Here is a 17638-nt window from a genome sequence, read left to right on the forward strand (position 1 = left end):
CGCTGGGGCCACAAGGAGAGTGATTTGGTCTCTGCCCTTGAAGAAATTCTCTATTTGAGGGAGAGGAAAACGTGGGAACAGGCAGTGATGGCATAGAGACCAGGCCAGTGGAGACTGGGAGTCACTCACTCACTGTCTGAGGGAGTCCAGGAAGGCTGCCTGGAGGAGGTACCCTAGTTTGTGCTCAGAAGGAAGATCCAGGTTTGCCAGGAGGCAGTTCATTCCAGGCCAGGGGAAGCAGAACCTACCAAGGCCTTGAGGAGAGAGCAAGTTCGTTTCCCTGGCAGATTGGGGTCCTTGGGATGGTGGGTCTGCCCAAGGGTCCTGAGGCTCCTTGCAAAGGGAGACCACCAGCTTCCCCCAGCTCCATGGTCTCCAAGGATGGCACTGGGCAAATGAGATTAAAACCCAGACTTCAGAGAGTCAGAGCTGGGTTCTGACACAGGTGCATGCTGTTGAACAGCATCACCAGCTTGGCAGGTCACTTGGCTTTTCCGCTGCTTGGTTTCCTCATCTGTGAGAGGGTGGTGCAGACTCGTGGGGGAGCATGCCGGGGTGCTACAGTCACTCCCCGGTGCAGAGCACAGGCTGGGCAGATCTTCCTTCACCACGTCCTGGAGCCAAAGGCCTTCCCAGGGAAGAAACCAAATGCCTCATTGCTCTGAGAGATGCTGACGGTTCCTACATTTTCTTTTGCTCACAGAATTGAGTTTTATTACCGAAGGAGGAAAAAGTAAAAGGTGATCGGGAGCCTCCTTGATTTTAAAAAGGCTCAGGAAAGCCCCGCAGTGCAGGCATGGTGTGTTTTCAATTGCCTGGTGACCTCTGCCTGATCTGAGACCTCGGGGAATCTGAGCATGGAGGCAGGTGTTTCTTGCTTGGGGCATCAGGAGGATGCAAGGAGCCCTGCCTCCACTGACTGGTCAGAATTTTACTCAACCAGCTCCCACTGGACACCCGTTTTGTGCCTGGTCCTGGGCGAGGCCTTGACGGTTTAGAGATGACTGCTGAGCTCAGTCCCTGCCTTGAAAGGCCAGCAGAGGAGGAGGGCAGAGTGACAGAGGGAGCAGTTTGTACCCAAACAACCGGACTTTGGGGAGAAGCCTGTGTGAAAGCCGTCAGATGAGGAGGGGGGCCTGGTACAGCTGACTGCCCCTGGGTGCCTACCCCAAGGGGTCCAACTGTGTTCACTTTATGGATGCGGGAGGGGGCGGAGCTTTCCCAGGGTCCCACGAGAAGTCTGAACCTGATTAGGGCCCAGAACCCAGTCCTGATACAGGAGACGGACTTTGCCTCATGGGAGGTCCTAGGTTCCAGGCAGAAGCTGCAGCGTGGAAGGACGTGGAAGGTTCAGGGTGCTGTGTGGTTGGGATGGGAAGGTCCTTACGTGCAGGGGCCTGGGGCGGGGTAGGCTTACAGGACAGCAGGCCAGCGCCAGCTGGACAGAGTTTGGGATGCCTCGCTCAGGAGTGTGGGCCTCTTTCTGGGGAGTTGTTGTTTTTTTTTTTTTTTGGGTGGGGAGCAGCAGGTTGCGATTTGTGTCATGTTGAGGGAGGGAACCTCTCTTGATGGGAGATTGGGTCATCAGGCAGAGCCGACTCCAGGGACCCCACTGAGAAGGGCCCAGGCCAGCAGAGGGCAGGGTCTCTGGGTGAGTGCAGACTTGTTTGGGGAAAGGACCAGCAGCCTAGATGAAGCCCAGGTATGGGTTGTGAGAGAGGGCGAGGCATCCCTGCGATGAGCCTGCATTCCCACTGGCTTCCTGGGCAGACAGGAGACCCCATCGCTGACATGGGGACCCAGGGAAGGGCAGGTGAGTCCTCAGTGCCTGGGACTTTTGGTAGTCGGGGTCGGGAGCTCTGGAGAGAGGCCCCGGGCTGGAGAGAAATGGGGGTGAGTGGTGGGTGAGGAGATGCAAGCCAGAAGAGAACGACGGGGTGGGGGTGCCAGAAGGAAGGTGAGCTGAGTGGGCAGAAAGGCCCCATTGCTGGGTGGGCACTGCGTTGTCCCTTCAGCCACTGGCCTCCAGGTTCTGCAGGCCCACCCTGTGGGGAGACCCCACTCCCCTGAGGAGGGGGCTTAGGGACCTCTCTGCACAGGCCACACCGCCCTTCCAGGGGCCGCATGTGGCCCCAGGTCTCACAGAAGCCAGCCTCCTGCTGGTCGTGGAGCCATGGAATCTGAATAGTGAGTGTGACTTTGGGGGTGGGATGAGGGGACCCAGGACCAGTCGGGAAGCCAGACACCGTCTGTGGCTCTTCCCCTGCAGCTCCCTGGCCCCTGTAACTCTGGCCTGAGGTTGAGCTGCTTCCTGTCAAGTGATGAATGGGCAACGTCTCCTTATCTCAACCCCAGAAGAGAAGGGGGGCTGGGATGGGGGAAGCAGCAGCCAGAACCACACCCCAGGCCGGAATTCATTCATTCCCTCCCTCACTGTCCAAGGAAGTATGGACCAGAGGAGGCAGGCACACTTTGGTTTCAAATGTCAGTGCTGCCTGCTGCCTGCTGAGTGACCTTGGGCCCGTCACGTAACCAGTCTGAACTTTCGTTTCCTCCTACGTGGATTGTAGCAGCCCCCGCGCAGAGTGGCTGTGGGGTGGAGCCAGGCGTGTACAGCTCTTGGCATGTCCCTGGCGTGCACACAAGGAGGGCCCCACTAGCGCGGGCTGTCATTAGGACTGGTCCCTGTGTGGGGGCGATCCTGACTGCCCAGGCCTCACGCGAGGACACCGGGTCATCGGTGGTGTCCCTTTCCCTCGTTACACAGCCTCCCTGGTCTGAGCAGCAAACGGCAGACTAAACCCAAGCACCCATCTCCTTAGGGTCATGCCCCACTTTAGTAAGAGCCCTGCTGAAGGCCAGGGCGGGAGGCATGTGTCCAGGGGCTTTGCAAAGGCAGCCCCAGTTCTCGGAAACACTGAGGAGGGTGTTTGCTTTGGCAAGTCATGTTTTCCTTTGGAGCCTTGGTTTCCTCATCTGCAAAATGGACCTGGTGGCACCACTTGGGATTCCTGGAAGATGTCAAATTACTCGGCCTACGGAGGCATTGCTGTGGGTGCTGGCTGACGCTGAAGCTGGTCTGGCCTTGACCTCCGCAGTGGCCAGCCTGTGAACTGCCTGGCCTCCTGCTGGGCTTCAGAGCTCCGTCTGTGTAGGGGTGTATTGGGCCATGCGGGCCTGTGGCACTTCTCCTCCCCCTGCCGCCCCAGCAGTGGGCACCTTTCCTAAGCTTCCATGGCCAGCATGGAGCTTGCTGGACCAGCAGAGCTAGCCCCTTGTGCCCGTTCTGGGGTCAGGCCACTCCTTCTGTGTATGTAGGAGGGTGGGGAGTCACCAGGTTGGCTTCTTGCTTTGGAAAAATGACTTGTGAAGCTTTTCACTCAGCTGGCAGGAATAGAGAGGGGCCTTCCCCAGAGAATGGGCAGAGGGTATGGCGTCCAGCTGAGACCGGGCCTCTGGGGTTGTCGGTGAGGTTCTTCTAAGGGTGTGGCAGCCTCTCAGCCTGGGAGCCACACAGGCCTTCACCAGCTCCACCCCCAAACCTGGGGTAGTGACGACCCTGCCCCTGTGGACACACCAAGAACGTGGCTCTGCATAAAGCCTGTGACCTGATTGCATACACGTGTGCACATGCACGCACACGTGCAGAGAAGGGCAAGTGGACACTCGCTGTTCCCACTTCAGGGCTGAGGAGCATGGTGAGGTGTAGACGGATACTGGCACCCCCACGACCCTGGCACACTCAGGCCTCCAATCCTGGCCCGAGCTGGGTCTTTGGTCTGAGCCTTCCTGGTGTCCTGGGTCGTTTTACCTGGGAGGATAAGGCCTCTGTGAGCCGCCATCCTCCACAAAGTGTGGTATTTGGCAGGAGGCGATGGAGGGACACGACTTTGCCCTAGAGGAAGTTTTAGAAATTGGGAGACAAGCGCCAGGCGACAGTGGTGGTCAGAAAGTCCTCTTGGGGAGCCTAGGAGCCCAGCCTGGGAGCCAATCTCTTCCAGGAAGTGACCAGACTAAACCCACTCACCCACCTCCTTAGGGTCACACCCCACATTAGTAAGAGCCCTGCCAAAGGCCAGGGCTAGGGGAGCTTGTCAGGGGATTTGCAAAAGCAGCTCCAGGTCTTGTAAACGCTGAGGAGGGTGTTTGCTCCAGAGTCACCCCAAAGAAGCCATGCAGTGGAGTAAAGAGATCATGATCTGGGATCTAGCATCCCAGCTCTGTCTTTTACTGGCTGTGTGACACTGGGCAAGTCCCTGCCCCTCTCTGAGCCCCAGTTCCCATGTCTGTCGCATGGAGTCAGGCCCTCCTCCGCTGTCCAGAGGTGGTTAGTGGAAACGATGCTGGTAGCAGCTAAAGCCTCAGCGGACCCTCCTCTGTCCTGAGGCGTTTACGTCTGTTAGCGCAGTTAATTCTCAGTGACCCTCAAAGGTAGATCTTAGCCCCATTTTCCAAATGAAGGATTAAAGGCAGCCAAGCCAGGATTTGAACCCAAGGCAGGTCAGGGTCCCAAACAGGCCCTGGGCCTTCCCCACCAAGCTCGTCCCCATCCAGTCCCCGGGCACCTGGGGGACAGGCACATGTGTGAACCCAGGCTGGAGAGCCCTGGAAATGCAGGGCTCTCACTCCCTGCAGAAGAAAGGCCCTCTGTGAGGTGGCGCTCAGTGTGGCCTGCGGCTCCGGGTCTCACATTCCACAGATTTTTGGCCCCTGACTTGGGCTTGGCAGCCTGGGCCCCATTGTTCTGCGACTTGGCAGGAGCCATGAGACAGGCAGCTCCTGGAGGTGCCCTGTGTGCAGAGTCCTTACCCTGCTCTTCGCGTCTCATCCCTTTGCCTTGATCTTTCTGCAGCTGAACCCCCTAACAAGGGGTTTCTGGCAGGAATTTCCAGGGGTATGAAAAAAAGTGAAAGTGTTAGTCGCTCAGTCGTGTCCGACTCTGCGACCCCATAGACTATAGCCCGCCAGGCTTCTCTGTCCATGGAATGCTCCAGACAAGAACACTGGAGTGGGCCTCCATCCCTTCTCCGGGGGATCTTCCCGACCCAGGGATTGAACCCCACTCTCCTGCATTGCAGCCGGACTCTTTACTGTCTGAGCCACCAGGGAAGCCCTGAGATATAGCCAAACAGAATGCAAATCCACTGAAATCCATCACCCTGGAAAACCCTAAGAGGCAGAGGCTGTCTTGAGCCTGGGTGGCGCTTTGGAGGCAGAGTAGGGTTCAAGCATTCCTCTGTAGCTTATTTCCAACATGATATTTTGTGTTCCCTCTCTGAGCCTGAGTCTCCGCCTGTAAAATGGGTCTTTCGACAGCCCAGGCTAAGTGGAAGAGATCTGGCCACTGGATGCCTTGGAGAGAACCTTCACTTCCTTGCTTCCTCCCCATCCCTCCCCCTCTGTCTCCTTTCCTCTCTGTGTGGTTCTCTCTGGCACTTGGGGGTGCTGTGACTTGCAGACTCCTTTCCTGGAACAAAGGCCCTTCCTCCTCACAGGGGCATGAGCTGCAGCCAGTTCTATTAGGTTCTGGGCAGAACCGTTCTTAGGAACAGGAAGTTACCCCAGGGGGTTGGCAGACCAGGCATGCGGATGGCAGTACTGCATCCGCTCGATGCCATCCCGAAGAGAGAGAGCTCTGGGGTCCATGTAGGGGAATGGCCCCTCATGGCCCACTGCCCCCGGGATCACCCCTGCCCACTCAGCACCGCCCCACTTGTGAATTGGGGGGCAGGAGTTGTTCTGTGGGGACTGCTGGAAGGAAGATGATGTTCTGCTGGTAAAGACCTTGGGGGTGCAGAACCAGGGGTTTGGGGCAAAGATGCTGTCACAGGTCTGCACCCTGGCTCCGCTCCATGTGATCTGGGCAAATCTCTTAACCACCCTGGGCCTCAGTGTCCTTGTCTGTTAAGTGGAACAGTAACAGAATCTGTCTCGTGGAGGTGATGTTAAGAGGCGATGGGCTAATGGAGGTGAAGGGTATGTGGGCCCCAGCATGATAAGGACACTCAGTTCAGTTCACTTGCTCAGTCATGTCTGACTCTTTGAGACCCCATGGACCGCAGCACACCAGGCTTCCCTGTCCATCACCAACTCCCGGACTTCACTCAAACTCATGTCCACCGCGTAAGTGATGCCATCCAACCACCTCATCCTCTGTCTCCATCTTCTCTTCCCGCCTTCAGTCTTTCCCAGCATCAGGGTCTTTTCCAATGAGTTGGTTCTTTGCATCAGGTGGCCGAAGTATTGGAGTTTCAGCTTCAGCATCAGTCCTTCTAATGAATATTCAGGACTGATTTCCTTTAGGATTGACTGGTTGGATCTCCTTGCAGTCCAAGGGACTCTCAAGAGTCTTCTCCAATACCACAGTTCAAAAGCATCAAGTCTTCTGTGCTCAGCTTTCTTTATTTTTACTTTTTTTGTTTATATTTTTACCTGTTGCTGCACATGGGCCTTCTCTAGTTGTGGCAGGTGGGGGCTACTCTCTAGCTGTGGTGAGCAGGCTTCTCATTGCAGTGGCTTCTCATCGTGGGAGCAGGGGCACAGGCTCAGGCTCAGTAGATGTGGCATGTGGGCTTAGTTGCCCCGCAGCATGTGGAATCTTCCTGAACCAGAGGTCGAACACGTGCCCCCTGCACTGGCAGGTGAATTCTTAACCACTGGACCACCAGGGAATTCCTATTGCTGTTACTTCTGATGAGCCCAGGGCCCCTTACTTTTGGGGCCTGTGTGAGAAACGGGGTGAACTCCTGAGAGCCTGCAGACCACCTCTGGGTACAGGTGTTAGATGATCGCTACATGGGGACATGGGAGGTGACGTTGACAAATACCTCCTAGGTCTCTGCCCAATGTGACTTGCCCAAAGTCCCAACTGGGGAGTGACAGAGCCAAGCTATAAATCCAGGCCTGCTGGCCCCAGGAGGCTGAGTGGGGCAGGACATGGGAACTAGAGATGGCTGCGTTGTGGTTTCTAACCCACGTGGTCTCTGAGCAGGTAGGCAGGTGAGCGAGTCACGTGCAGACCTGGCCTGTGGGCCGTGCCTGGTGCCTTCCGAGATAAAGACAGAACCTTCTTGCTGAAGACAGTTCTCCTCCAGCCTCCCCCCCGGAGGTCTCCCTAAGGGCGGAGGATGGTGAACATGTCACCCCGAGGGGTCTCGGGGTGCAGCCCGAAGCAGCTGCAGAGCCTGCAGGAGTCTCCGGTTTTATCTTAAAATTCATGCGCATTTTACATTTTGTTCCCTCTGTATCGGGCTTATTGTCGCACACATTTCCCTCCTGAGTAACAGCACTGCCCGGGGAAGCTGCTCGTGTTTATCTGTTTATCCCGGGGCTTTTCGTACCCAGGTCCTCACTGTGTCACCCGGGGCGAGGGGGTGGGGGGTGTGCACTCCAGTGCAGAAGCCCAGGCACAGATGGTTGGGAGGTGCTGAGAGGCTGGGGGCCCATCTGCACTTCAGGAATCCTCCTCAGAGGCCTTTGTGGAGGAGGAGACCCAGAGGTCCAGGCGGAGGGAAGCCTGGGCTGGGCCAGAGGTGGGGGGAATAGGGTGGGAGAGACTTCAGAAGTACAGGCACACCCTGTAATACCCTCTGAGGGACTCTCATTCGAGAGATGAGCAGAGAGCGATATCGAGAGATCCACCTCTTTATCTACACATACATATTAGGATGAAGATCATAAAATGCCATGAAAATGAAAACTGATAATGTTTGTCGCTCAGTCATGTCCAACTCTTTGTGACCCCATGGACTCTAGCCCGCCAGGCTTCTCTGTCCTTGGAATTCTCCAGGCAAAAATACTGGAGTGGGTTGCCATTCCCTCCTCCAGGGGAATCTTCCCGAGCCAGAGATCAAGCCTAGGTCTACTTCATTGCAGGCCGAATCTTTGCCATCTGAGCCACCAGGGAAGCCCCAAATTACCATGTGTGGGGGTCAAAACTGGTGACTTCACAGGGAGGAGAGCATCGGGCCAGGCCATACTGGGCAGGGGGTCTCAGCACCCGAGACTTCCTGCTTGGCTGAGGTGGGCACCACCTGTGGACAGTGCCCTGCCCCACGTGGCCTCGCTTTCTGCCATCTCTTAAGAGAGGGGTGCGAGGGAGGAGCTGGGCCTGTCCTGGGGACACAGGAAGGTTGGGCGCTGGACAGCAGTGTGCACATTCTAGGGAGGCTCCTGGAGGGCAGAGCCAGGGAGGCCAAGGGTCAGGGTCAGCGGGTGATTCAGGGCTTGGTGGCCACACTTTGACAGGTGTTATAGTCATCTCGGAGCCTGGGAGGGCTGGCCTGTTGACTGCCAGAAAAAACTACAGTGGAGAGAAAGGAAGAGCAACATGTGACCAGGTCTGCAGGGCTCTGACTGTGCCAACCCCAGTTGTGAGGGGGGTGGGTTCGGTGTGGGTTCCTTCCCACTGCCCAGACCACCCCCTTCATGTGGGGCACGTGTGCACTCAGGAGACACGTGCAGCCAGGCTTGCCGACCCCCTGGACCAGAAGCCTGTCAGCTTGGACTTCGGCTGGTGGGGATGGCCAGGGATGACCAAGTTACTCATAGGTGGCGAGAGGCAAAGTCCGTTCAGAGAGAAAGATGGTGTCCGGGTTCGGGTTCTCCAGAAGCAGATGCTGAGACGAGGCCATGTGGGCAAAATCATGAGGGAGTAGGGGAGCAGACAAGCAGGGGGTGTTATTTTAGACCAGCTCACCCCGCTTGGGTGTCTACAGCTCAGAGTTGTCCTGACCAGGAGCTTGCACACTCGCCCCTTGGCCACTGATTCCTGGGGATGGGGACTCCAGCACTTCAGAGGGTGTAAACAGTGCTGCTCCAGTAGCCTGGCCAGGCCTTCTGGGTTCTGTTTGGAGTGGGTCAAGGGAGAGGTGCCCGCGGGAATGCCAGGGCCATGCCTGGTGGAAGGAGCAGCAGCCTAGTTGGGGGTGCTCATCACTTGCCTGCTCTGCACCCCATCTTCCAGGTGTCCCGTGGGAGCCCGGGCCCGGCCCTGGACACTGCAGGTTAGGTGCTGCAGAAATGCTGGTGCGTGAGTGGAGGGCTTTCCTCCTGAGGAGGAAAAGGGGCTGTACAGCCTCTTATGTGCGCCTGGGCCTGGGTCCTACCCAGGCCATGCCTGTCTGCTGGGAGTGATACTGAGATGGCCTTCAGCTCAGGCCTGGGCACATGACGGGTGCTTCATCACGGACAGCTACTGCGGTTACTATGGCAACTGGTGGCTGGCATCCTTGCCTCTCCTCTCTGAGGGGGCCTCTGATGTGGCTACACCAGCCCTGGAGGTTGAGGGAGCTGCTCCTGTGTGCCGAGGGCTCTGCCCCTGCCTGGAGGTTTGTACAGGACTGTGAGTGGGACCCTCGGCCTTCCCAGTGTCTGGAGTGCCAGGGCCCAGCAAGGATGGGGACGGGCGGTCCTTCTTGATTTGAGACTTGCAGTCTGACTCATGGTCGGTCTCTCTTGGCCACTAAGTTGCCAACCTGGGATTGTATGGGGTGAGGATGGGGGGTCAGGCATGGGGGACAGCGATGTGGAAAGAACAGGCTGTGGAGTCTGGCCCATGTGGTGTTGAATGTGGTGCCTCTCTTGCTGGCTGGCAGGCCACCTTTGGGCTTTTCCTGGCTCAGAGCCTGCTTCCACCTCTATCCAGCGGGGCTGATCCTAGCAGCCTGGTCGGGACAGCGTAATGGAGGGAGGTGTGTCACGCAGGCTGTCAAGCCCCAGCGCTGCCACTTCCGAGCCACATCACCATGGGCAAGTTACCCGCCAGCTCGGCCCCTCAGCCTGCACATCTGTAAAAGGGGGCAAGTGAAGGTGCACACGCCTGTGTGTAAGAAAGCCCTCATTTTCTGTTGCAGCCCGTGCCCTCGCGAGGCTGGCATGCAGGATGGCAGGACAGCCCAGCCACATGCCCCATGGAGGGAACCCGAACAACCTCTGCCACACCCTGGGGCCCGCGCACCCTCCTGACCCACAGGTAAGCCCTTCTCCATTATCTGCAGTGCATCGGAGAGTCTGGGAGGATCACTGATCCCTGAGGCTGCTTCATCCCGGCCACAGGAGGAAGCCCCTCGGCAGCCCCCAGACACCTTGAAAGCTTCCCGTGATGGAAGCAGAGTCACTGCCTGATTGTTCGGTCCTCCACCTGTCAGCCACACTCACAGATGCCCTCTGGGCTGGGACGCCTGGCATTGGACCTGCCCCTGGGGTTTCCATGTGAACGAAGGGCTTTATTTCAGAGGGATCAACGCTGGTTAGAAGGACAGATGTAGAGGGAGTCCTGGAGGCCTGGGCAGAGTGAGGAGCGCAGGGGAACAGGCAGGGCACACCTGGGATCAGAATGTGCTTCCTGACTGAGCTGGGCTCCTCCTTTCTGGTCTCAGCTGTGCTCTGGCCCTCCCTACGGGGAGGGGAGCCTCTTTGTCTGGAGGCAGCAGAGTTTCAGGGACACTGGTTCCCTTCCACCTGCCCCACCCACCCTCTGTGTAGAACTTTGGAGATCCAGGCAGCCTTTCACAGCTTTTCAGAAAATGGCTTCTGGGATTCTGGGCTGCCCGCACACCCCACACCTTTCACGTTGCACCTTTCCCTAGGGTGCAACCCTCGACTCCTCCAGGCCTCAGTCCAAATGCTGCTGCCCCTGAGGAGCCTTCCTGTTCCCCTCCCTGCTCTGTGCTGCGCCCAGACCTGTGCACAGGCGCTGGGTCAGGGCCACCATCGCATGCACTGGGACACTGCCTCTCAGGTCTGCCTCCCTTCCTAGACAGAATCTTCTGGGTGGGGCTTCACCTGCCAAGTTCGTCAGCTGCATGCATCCACCCAGGACACGGTCATGTGCTAACAGAGCCAGGTCTGCTTTTAGGGAGCACACAGCCTCACGGGAGAGAAAGACAAGAAAGAAAGCAGAAGAAACTGGGGGCCATGGAACTCCAACAAGGCATGTGGTCTAAACTAGGGAACCAGAGAGGCCTCCTGGAGGAAGTGGCTTGCAGAGACCTAAAGGGGGACAAAGAGCTTGGCTGGACAGATTGGCCAGTGCCAGATGCTGTTGGGTGCTGTGGGCAGCCCGGAGTGATGAAAAGTAATTGTTGAGGGTTGGCTTTTGTCCCAGGCCTATGAGACCTAAATCAGGAGGAGATTCAGAGAGAGCCACCTTCCTGAGTCTTGTTAGGATTGCCACAGCTTCTAACTGCCTAGTTTTGTTGGAAGACTTCAGGTGGACTGGTGTTTGACCTTCTTGGGCAGGGTTGCCATGTACAGTTGTACAGGTTCTGCACTGCCCAAAGGTGCCTGGCCAAGGAAGCAAGGTGAGTCTGAAGTCCTTCTCCTGTACCTGAGCTCTTATTCCTCTGTGCTTCCTGGTGTGAGACTAATCAGCCCAAGGAAAGGTGCACCTCTGTAGATTCACACAGAGGTGATATGTGAAATACAAACGGCATATGTGTGCGCACACAGGAGGTCCACAGGCAACTATGCTGTTCATCCTCCCCATCCCAGTCACTGGCTGGGATGTAGGGGCCCATTTTCTCGGTGAAATGTGAGGAGGCAGGTCCCAGAAAGCTGGGAAGCTCATAGACACTGCTGGTCCAGGGTCCACCAGGACACCTCCCCAATGGCTGGGGGCAGTGGGCCTCCTCGGGTAATGTAGCAATTTGTCACATTAAGTCATTCACTAACAATTGAGTCCCCCTTGATTAATCTCCCAGAATTAGCCAGTTGCATTTTGAGCAATTAGGGTTAATTACAGCCTCATTTGGCAGAGCAGAGAGGCCTGTAATTATCTCATGGACAAGGCGAGGAGGTGGTGGGCTGCGGTGGCCGCACCGTCCGGGTGCCTCTTTGCACATGTTGGAGTGGGTAATGACGCAGTTAAGTGTGATTAGATACGCTTACTCAGCATTGGCAAGCAGCTGGCGGGAAAGATGCCCCCGGTCCACCAGTGTCTGGCCAGGTCTGCAGAACTGGGGCGCAGCCACATTGACGCTGGGGCTGCTGCAGGGTGGGGCTGGAATGAAAAGAGTCAAGCGCTCTGTCTCCCCTCATCTCATAGAGCACTGGTATTTAAACACTGTCTGGGGAGAGATCATGGCTCGAATCTTGTCTGTTTCAGGACATAGAAACACCTCAAATTGATGGCACAGGCATTTTCCTTTATGGCAGGAGGCACTGCTGTTTCCCTGAAGTCATCCTTAGAGAAAAGAGCCAGACTGCATGATGGCAAGAATGCTGTGCTCTGGACCAGGCAGGATGTGGTTCCTCACTCCATTCCCTCGCTAGCCAGGTGACATTGGGTAAATGACGTCTCTGAGCCTCAGTTTCTTCTTCTGTAAAATGGGGCCACAGAGTGAGATGATATGTTTTAAACACCCAACATGGTATTCAGCATTGTGGGTGTTAAGGAAATGGTATGTGATTGATCTTACTCTTATATTCTAAAAATCATTTTAGTTTTCACAGCTCAAGAGCCCAAGGCTGGAAATATCCCCAGTGTAGAAAAAACAATTTAGTTAACATGCAAACTCTGACTTTTGTTAACCTTCTGTGTCCAAGGCTAGTGGTTTGTTCATCTGAAGGAGCTTTCTAGCTCTGGGTGCTGTCAGCCTATGAAAATAAGTTTGCTGAACTGGGTAGAATTTTACGTGAATTTCATATAGACTTGGAGAAGCTGAACATGCTTGCTTTTATGGAGGTTTCAAATGAATGAATGAATGGAGTTGAGAAACAGAGCTTAAAATGCCCCTTTGGTTTATGATTTTTAACCTGTTTGCTTCAGAGCATTTTCATCAGGAAAGAAATGCAAGGCTGAGCTGACCCACTAAGAACCATATGAATTTCCAAGAAGGAGAAAGGTGTTCTTGTCTGAGAAAGCCTCAGTTAACGTGTCTTCCATTCTGGAAAGTCTTTGCAAACCTGCTTGGGACGTGCCAAGTTCAGTTATATTCGTCACTTCGGAGAGAGGAATGTGCGTATGTTCAGGGGATGGGGACAGCTGTCACTAGTTCCGCATGGCACCACAATCTTCATGAAAATCTTCCTAAAGCAATAGTGGTAGATAAGATTTAATGATCAAATATTAATGGCCATTAAAATTCAAGAAGTGTTTGCCAAGTGTTATAAATTCAGCGAGTGCTTGTCTCCTTTCTGCCTTGGGTCTGCTGGGGAGCCCTTCACATAAGTAGATAAAGACCGTGTAGAGGAAAGGCTCCCAGGGAGGGATGAACTGATGCAGAGGGAGCCTGGAGAATGGGGTGGCTTGTTTTGCCCCAGGGATTAGGGTTGATAAGGAAGGCTCTAGAAAGGAGATGACATGTGGGCTGATGATGATCAGGAGTTTGGGGTATGACAGGGAGAGGGGATGTTCAGGAAGAAGAAGGAACCCAAGCTGAAGGTGCAGGATCAGTCGGGTTAGATAAGCATTGAAATGCCTGTGCTTAGGTAAGGTAGCGCAGCAGGTGTTTATGAAAGGCCTGGCATCCCGCTGTCGTTTGGCACTGTACCTGCAGCAAACGGGAAGCCTGTTACGGATTTAAATTGACAAGGGGTTGGGGTTTTAGGTCCCTGGTAGCTGGTCACGAGTCAGGTGAAAATAGGAGGTCACATGATGCTTTGACCTTAAATGGGCTGGACGCGAGGAGGGAAGATTCCAGAGACTTCCAGCAGTAACTGAAAGGATGAGGGGGAGAGGGAGCTCGAGGATGTGGCCAGCCTGCTGACGTGGGAGTTGATGCTCTTCATGGTTTGTTTCCCTTCAAGTCTTTGCTTGTTAGTCGTTGGAGCCGGTTCCAAATTCTCTCATCCGTGTGTTTAAGCTCAGCCTTCCCAGAGCTTGGTTTGTGAGGCTCGTCCTGGGGGCGCTGCCACAGCCGAGATGATGTTAGGGTTTGTCATCAGGCGTCTAGATGTTCGGGCATCTTGCTCACCGTTCCCATGAGCCGATGGCACAGAGCTGAGTGTAGACAGACTTCCAAGTTGAGACAGTCTCGGTGGTGGTTGTACCTACTATTGCAATGCCTGGCACTTACCTCATTCCATCCTCCTACCAAGCCAGAGGAGGAGATCTTATTTAAAACTCCTCTCTGCAGGGGAGGAAATCGAGATGCGTGGTAAGTTGTCCGTCTTGCTACCGAAGGGAAAGCCAGCAGTGACTCCAAGTCCGGTGGCCACACAGAGCCCTTCTCACCACTTGGGCTGCAGGAGGGGAGGCTGGCTTCAGGTACGAAATTAGCCAGACCATGAAGAGCTGAGTGGGTCTGGCCACGTAAAGAGTCTGACAATATGGACTCTCTGTAAATCACGCCCTTCTTTTGTGCCAGGCAGATTTAAAACACATCGCTGTATACACATACACACATACACTGAATCCATTAGAAGTTCCCGGCACACAATGTCAGATGTCTTTAAAGGTGAAGTTCGTTTACAGGAAATGTCATTCTAATGAAGTGTGCTTTTTAAAATCGTAGAAGCGGTTGCCTTAAAATTAATGATGCATTGCAAATATCAGGGAAAAAAGACCCATACAGTGTAAAGATGATTAAAATTCAGGTCAGAAGTCTGACTTAGTCAGGCTAAATTTTTTAATGAGATTTCAGAAAATTAATTGGGCGGATGCATTTTTATTCTTTTAACATGTAATTTTATGCTCCTGTTTTTTTGGTTTTTTTTTAAAGGATTTGTCGATGGCTGAGGCTTACCGTGGTTCAAACATTTTAAACTCAAATTAACACAGGGTGAAGGGCGTTTGTGGCCTAATTTGATCTGACTTGGGAAAGAGAGCTAGGTTTCACCAAGCTTTCTGGGGTGGCGGTATCCTGGAGTGGTCCAAGACACCGGGTCCCCCTGCTGTTTGTCTGATGTTGTCCTCCCATCTCTTGGGAGACTGGGGTCTGGGCTAGAAGTGACTCAGGACCTTGGCCATGTCCTTGACTCGTGACCCCACCAGATTCCTCCTGCTGCCCAAGGAGTTGTTCCCAGGGGTTCCTCCTCTCTGAGATCATTAGTGCCCCCTCTCAGGCCCACTGCCACCTCCCTGTCCCTCCACCCCATCTCTTCTACCTTTGGGGGAGAACTAAGGGGCTCCCACCATGGGGAAGGGGGATGAATAGTCAGAAATGGCCTCTGGTGTCCACAGCACAGCCTAGAAAGGGGGGCAAGCCTGTCATCTAGTTCTTTGTCCTTGGCAAACAGCTCTGGGTGACTGATGGAAGGACAGTCAAGTCAGAGACTGCAGGTACATCCATCTCACCCATTTACTGTAGCCAGAGGATGTCGGGTAAATGACCTCTCTGAGCCTCAGTTTCCTCATATGTGAAATGGGGCTATGAAGACCTATTTAAGTGAGATGGTGTACTTTAAACATCCAGCACCATGGGTGCTAAGGAAACGGGATGTCATTGATCTTAGTCTTGCATTTTAAAATACATTTTACTTTTTATAGCAAGAGAATCCAGAGCTAGGAATATGCTCAGCGCAGACCCTCAGTGGAATGGGAATGCAAGTGGTATTGATAACGCCAGCTGACAATTCCCTGTGTTTATTCCCTGGGCCAGGCTCCCACCTGGCTGGGCACTGTGCACTCCCTGCCTTTGTTTCTCCCCAGCCCCTGGGAAGTCTGCATTCCTCCAGACATTCTGCAGTGCCAAACCAACAGTAATAACAACAACAAACATGATAATAGCACCAAATATGCAGCATTTCCTAAGTACCAGGCCCTCTTCTAAGTGTTCACTCATTAACTTATTTAACCCCCAACTGCCCTCTGGAGGGTTGTTGGACAACCCTCATCTCACTTAAATAAGTCTTCATAGCCCCATTTCACAGATGAGGAAACTGAGGCTCAGAGAAGTCATTTACCCGACATCCTCTGGCTACAGTAAAGGGGTGAGGTGGACATACCTGCAGCCTCTGAGTTGACTGTCCTTCCATCAGTCACCCAGGGCTGTTTGCCAAGGACAAAGAACTAGATGACGGTTGGACAGATGATGGTTGTCCAACAGATCCCAGCTGGACAGATGAGGAAACTGAGGCCCAGAGGGCTTGCTAGGAAGTAGCAGAGCCAGGACTTGAACCCAGGCCTCCAGGCCCCAGTGTCAGCATTTCAGCGGACTGGGCCAGAGTGGCAGTCACCTCTCTGCTACCCTGGGCCCTGGGGTTGTGTGTATTTTCCCTAGGAGGCAGAGTGGGGTCCCCGACGTAATGGGACAGTGTTAGATGAGCCATTTTCAGAAAGGCCGTCAGGAGGGGTGACTGTCGGCCCCACCGTCGCGTGGGCTGTTTGGGGCCAGCCCTGTCTTTGCCCAGCAGCTTAGAGCTCCCAGACCCTCTTCTCCTGGAGGTCCTGGGGCTGGGTTTCTAACATCCCCATCATGGCCCACCTCTCTCCCCTGCAGGAACTTGTGGGGGGCCCACCCAGGAGGTGGGTGGCAGCAGGAAGAAGCCTGGCCTTTGGGGGCAAGAACTCAGTTCAGCTGTTCCTTTTCTGCTCCGAGTCCCTGAGTTAAATTGGGGTCAGGACTCTGCTGGCTCAGGCAGCTGCACCCCCAGAAGCCCTGCGTCCCATAGTGACCCCCGCCTGAGCAGGGGTCCCCGCAGGGACAAGGCCCTGTCCTGACCCCGGTGGGGGTGGCAGCAGCCCCCGGAGCCCCCTCATGCTGCACTGCCCCCTGGGTAGCCTGCCCCCTCCTGGAGCCTTCCTCTAATTAGGTTGGATGGGTTGTGATAGGAAATGCAAATCTGGGTCATCGCATATTCAGAAGTGCAGGGCCGTCAGCCAGGCTGGCTGGGAGGTCCCTATCCTTTGGGATCTTCCAGCCATGGAGCTGGACCACATGGCCTCTGGGGAACATCCTTGAGGTGGGTAGAAAGTGCCAGGGACTCTAGCCACTCATCACTCTGCGTTGGCAGAAGTAGGACCCTTAGAGAGTATGCCCTCCAGACCCTCACTGTCCCCAGGGAAACAGGTGGGGCACAGAGACCTTGCCCCATGTCGCCGGGCAGCGTGCCTGGCTTTCCGTCATCTGGGAGTTCAAGTCCCAGCTCCCATCACCTGGCTGTGCCTCAGTGTCCTTAATCATAAAGTGGGACCGATAAGCCTTGTTTTACAAGCTGTTAGGGGACTTCAGTCGTTAAACCTGTCTCATCACCTAAGACACCAGCAGATGCATGGTCAGTGCCAAACACACGAGAGGGCATGGCGCTATTGTCCTGACCACGTGTGGTTCCTCCAGGGGCCCAGAGCGTTGCCTGCTCGGGGGCGTGGTTTCAGCTGTGCCCACAGAAGTGACAGTGGCCGGGTCACAGAGTCTCTCCTGCTCCCGGCTGTTTTGAGCGCATTTCATTGTGTCCTTTGACACACATGCCCTGGGCACCTGCTTGGCAGGGCAGAGCCCCAGTTCAGGGGGCACAGAGGGGACTAAGGCGGAGGCCCATGGTGGGGGCACAGGTGGGGCTCAGGAGGCTGAAGCTGGGAGGCCTGACTAGTCACAGGGTCTTGACAGGAAAGCAGAGTTGGGTGGTAACATGTACAGGGTGAAGGGAGTATCCTGTCCTGGTTCAAATCCCCGGTGTTACTCGCGGTAGGGTCTGGAGCCTCCCCTCTGAGCCTGTTTTCTGAATGGAGTCGCAGTGACGTCTGCTCACAGGGTCC

At 55.1% G+C, this 17638-nt stretch overlaps 1 protein-coding gene across 5 annotated transcripts in view; it reads left to right on the plus strand.

The window, feature by feature from the left end:
• Positions 1-17638, plus strand: part of NEK6 (NIMA related kinase 6) — a gene marked incomplete in the record, with an annotated part of 83021 nt that overhangs the window by 33152 nt on the left and 32231 nt on the right. For all 5 annotated transcript variants that reach the window (XM_045162317.1, XM_045162315.1, XM_045162316.1 and 2 more), the window contains 1 exon segment: positions 9855-9973. In XM_045162317.1, coding sequence (XP_045018252.1) covers positions 9884-9973 — 90 coding nt within the window.

Source organism: Bubalus bubalis, chromosome 12 (genome assembly GCF_019923935.1).
Source record: "Bubalus bubalis isolate 160015118507 breed Murrah chromosome 12, NDDB_SH_1, whole genome shotgun sequence".
Taxonomy (NCBI): domain Eukaryota; kingdom Metazoa; phylum Chordata; class Mammalia; order Artiodactyla; family Bovidae; genus Bubalus; species Bubalus bubalis.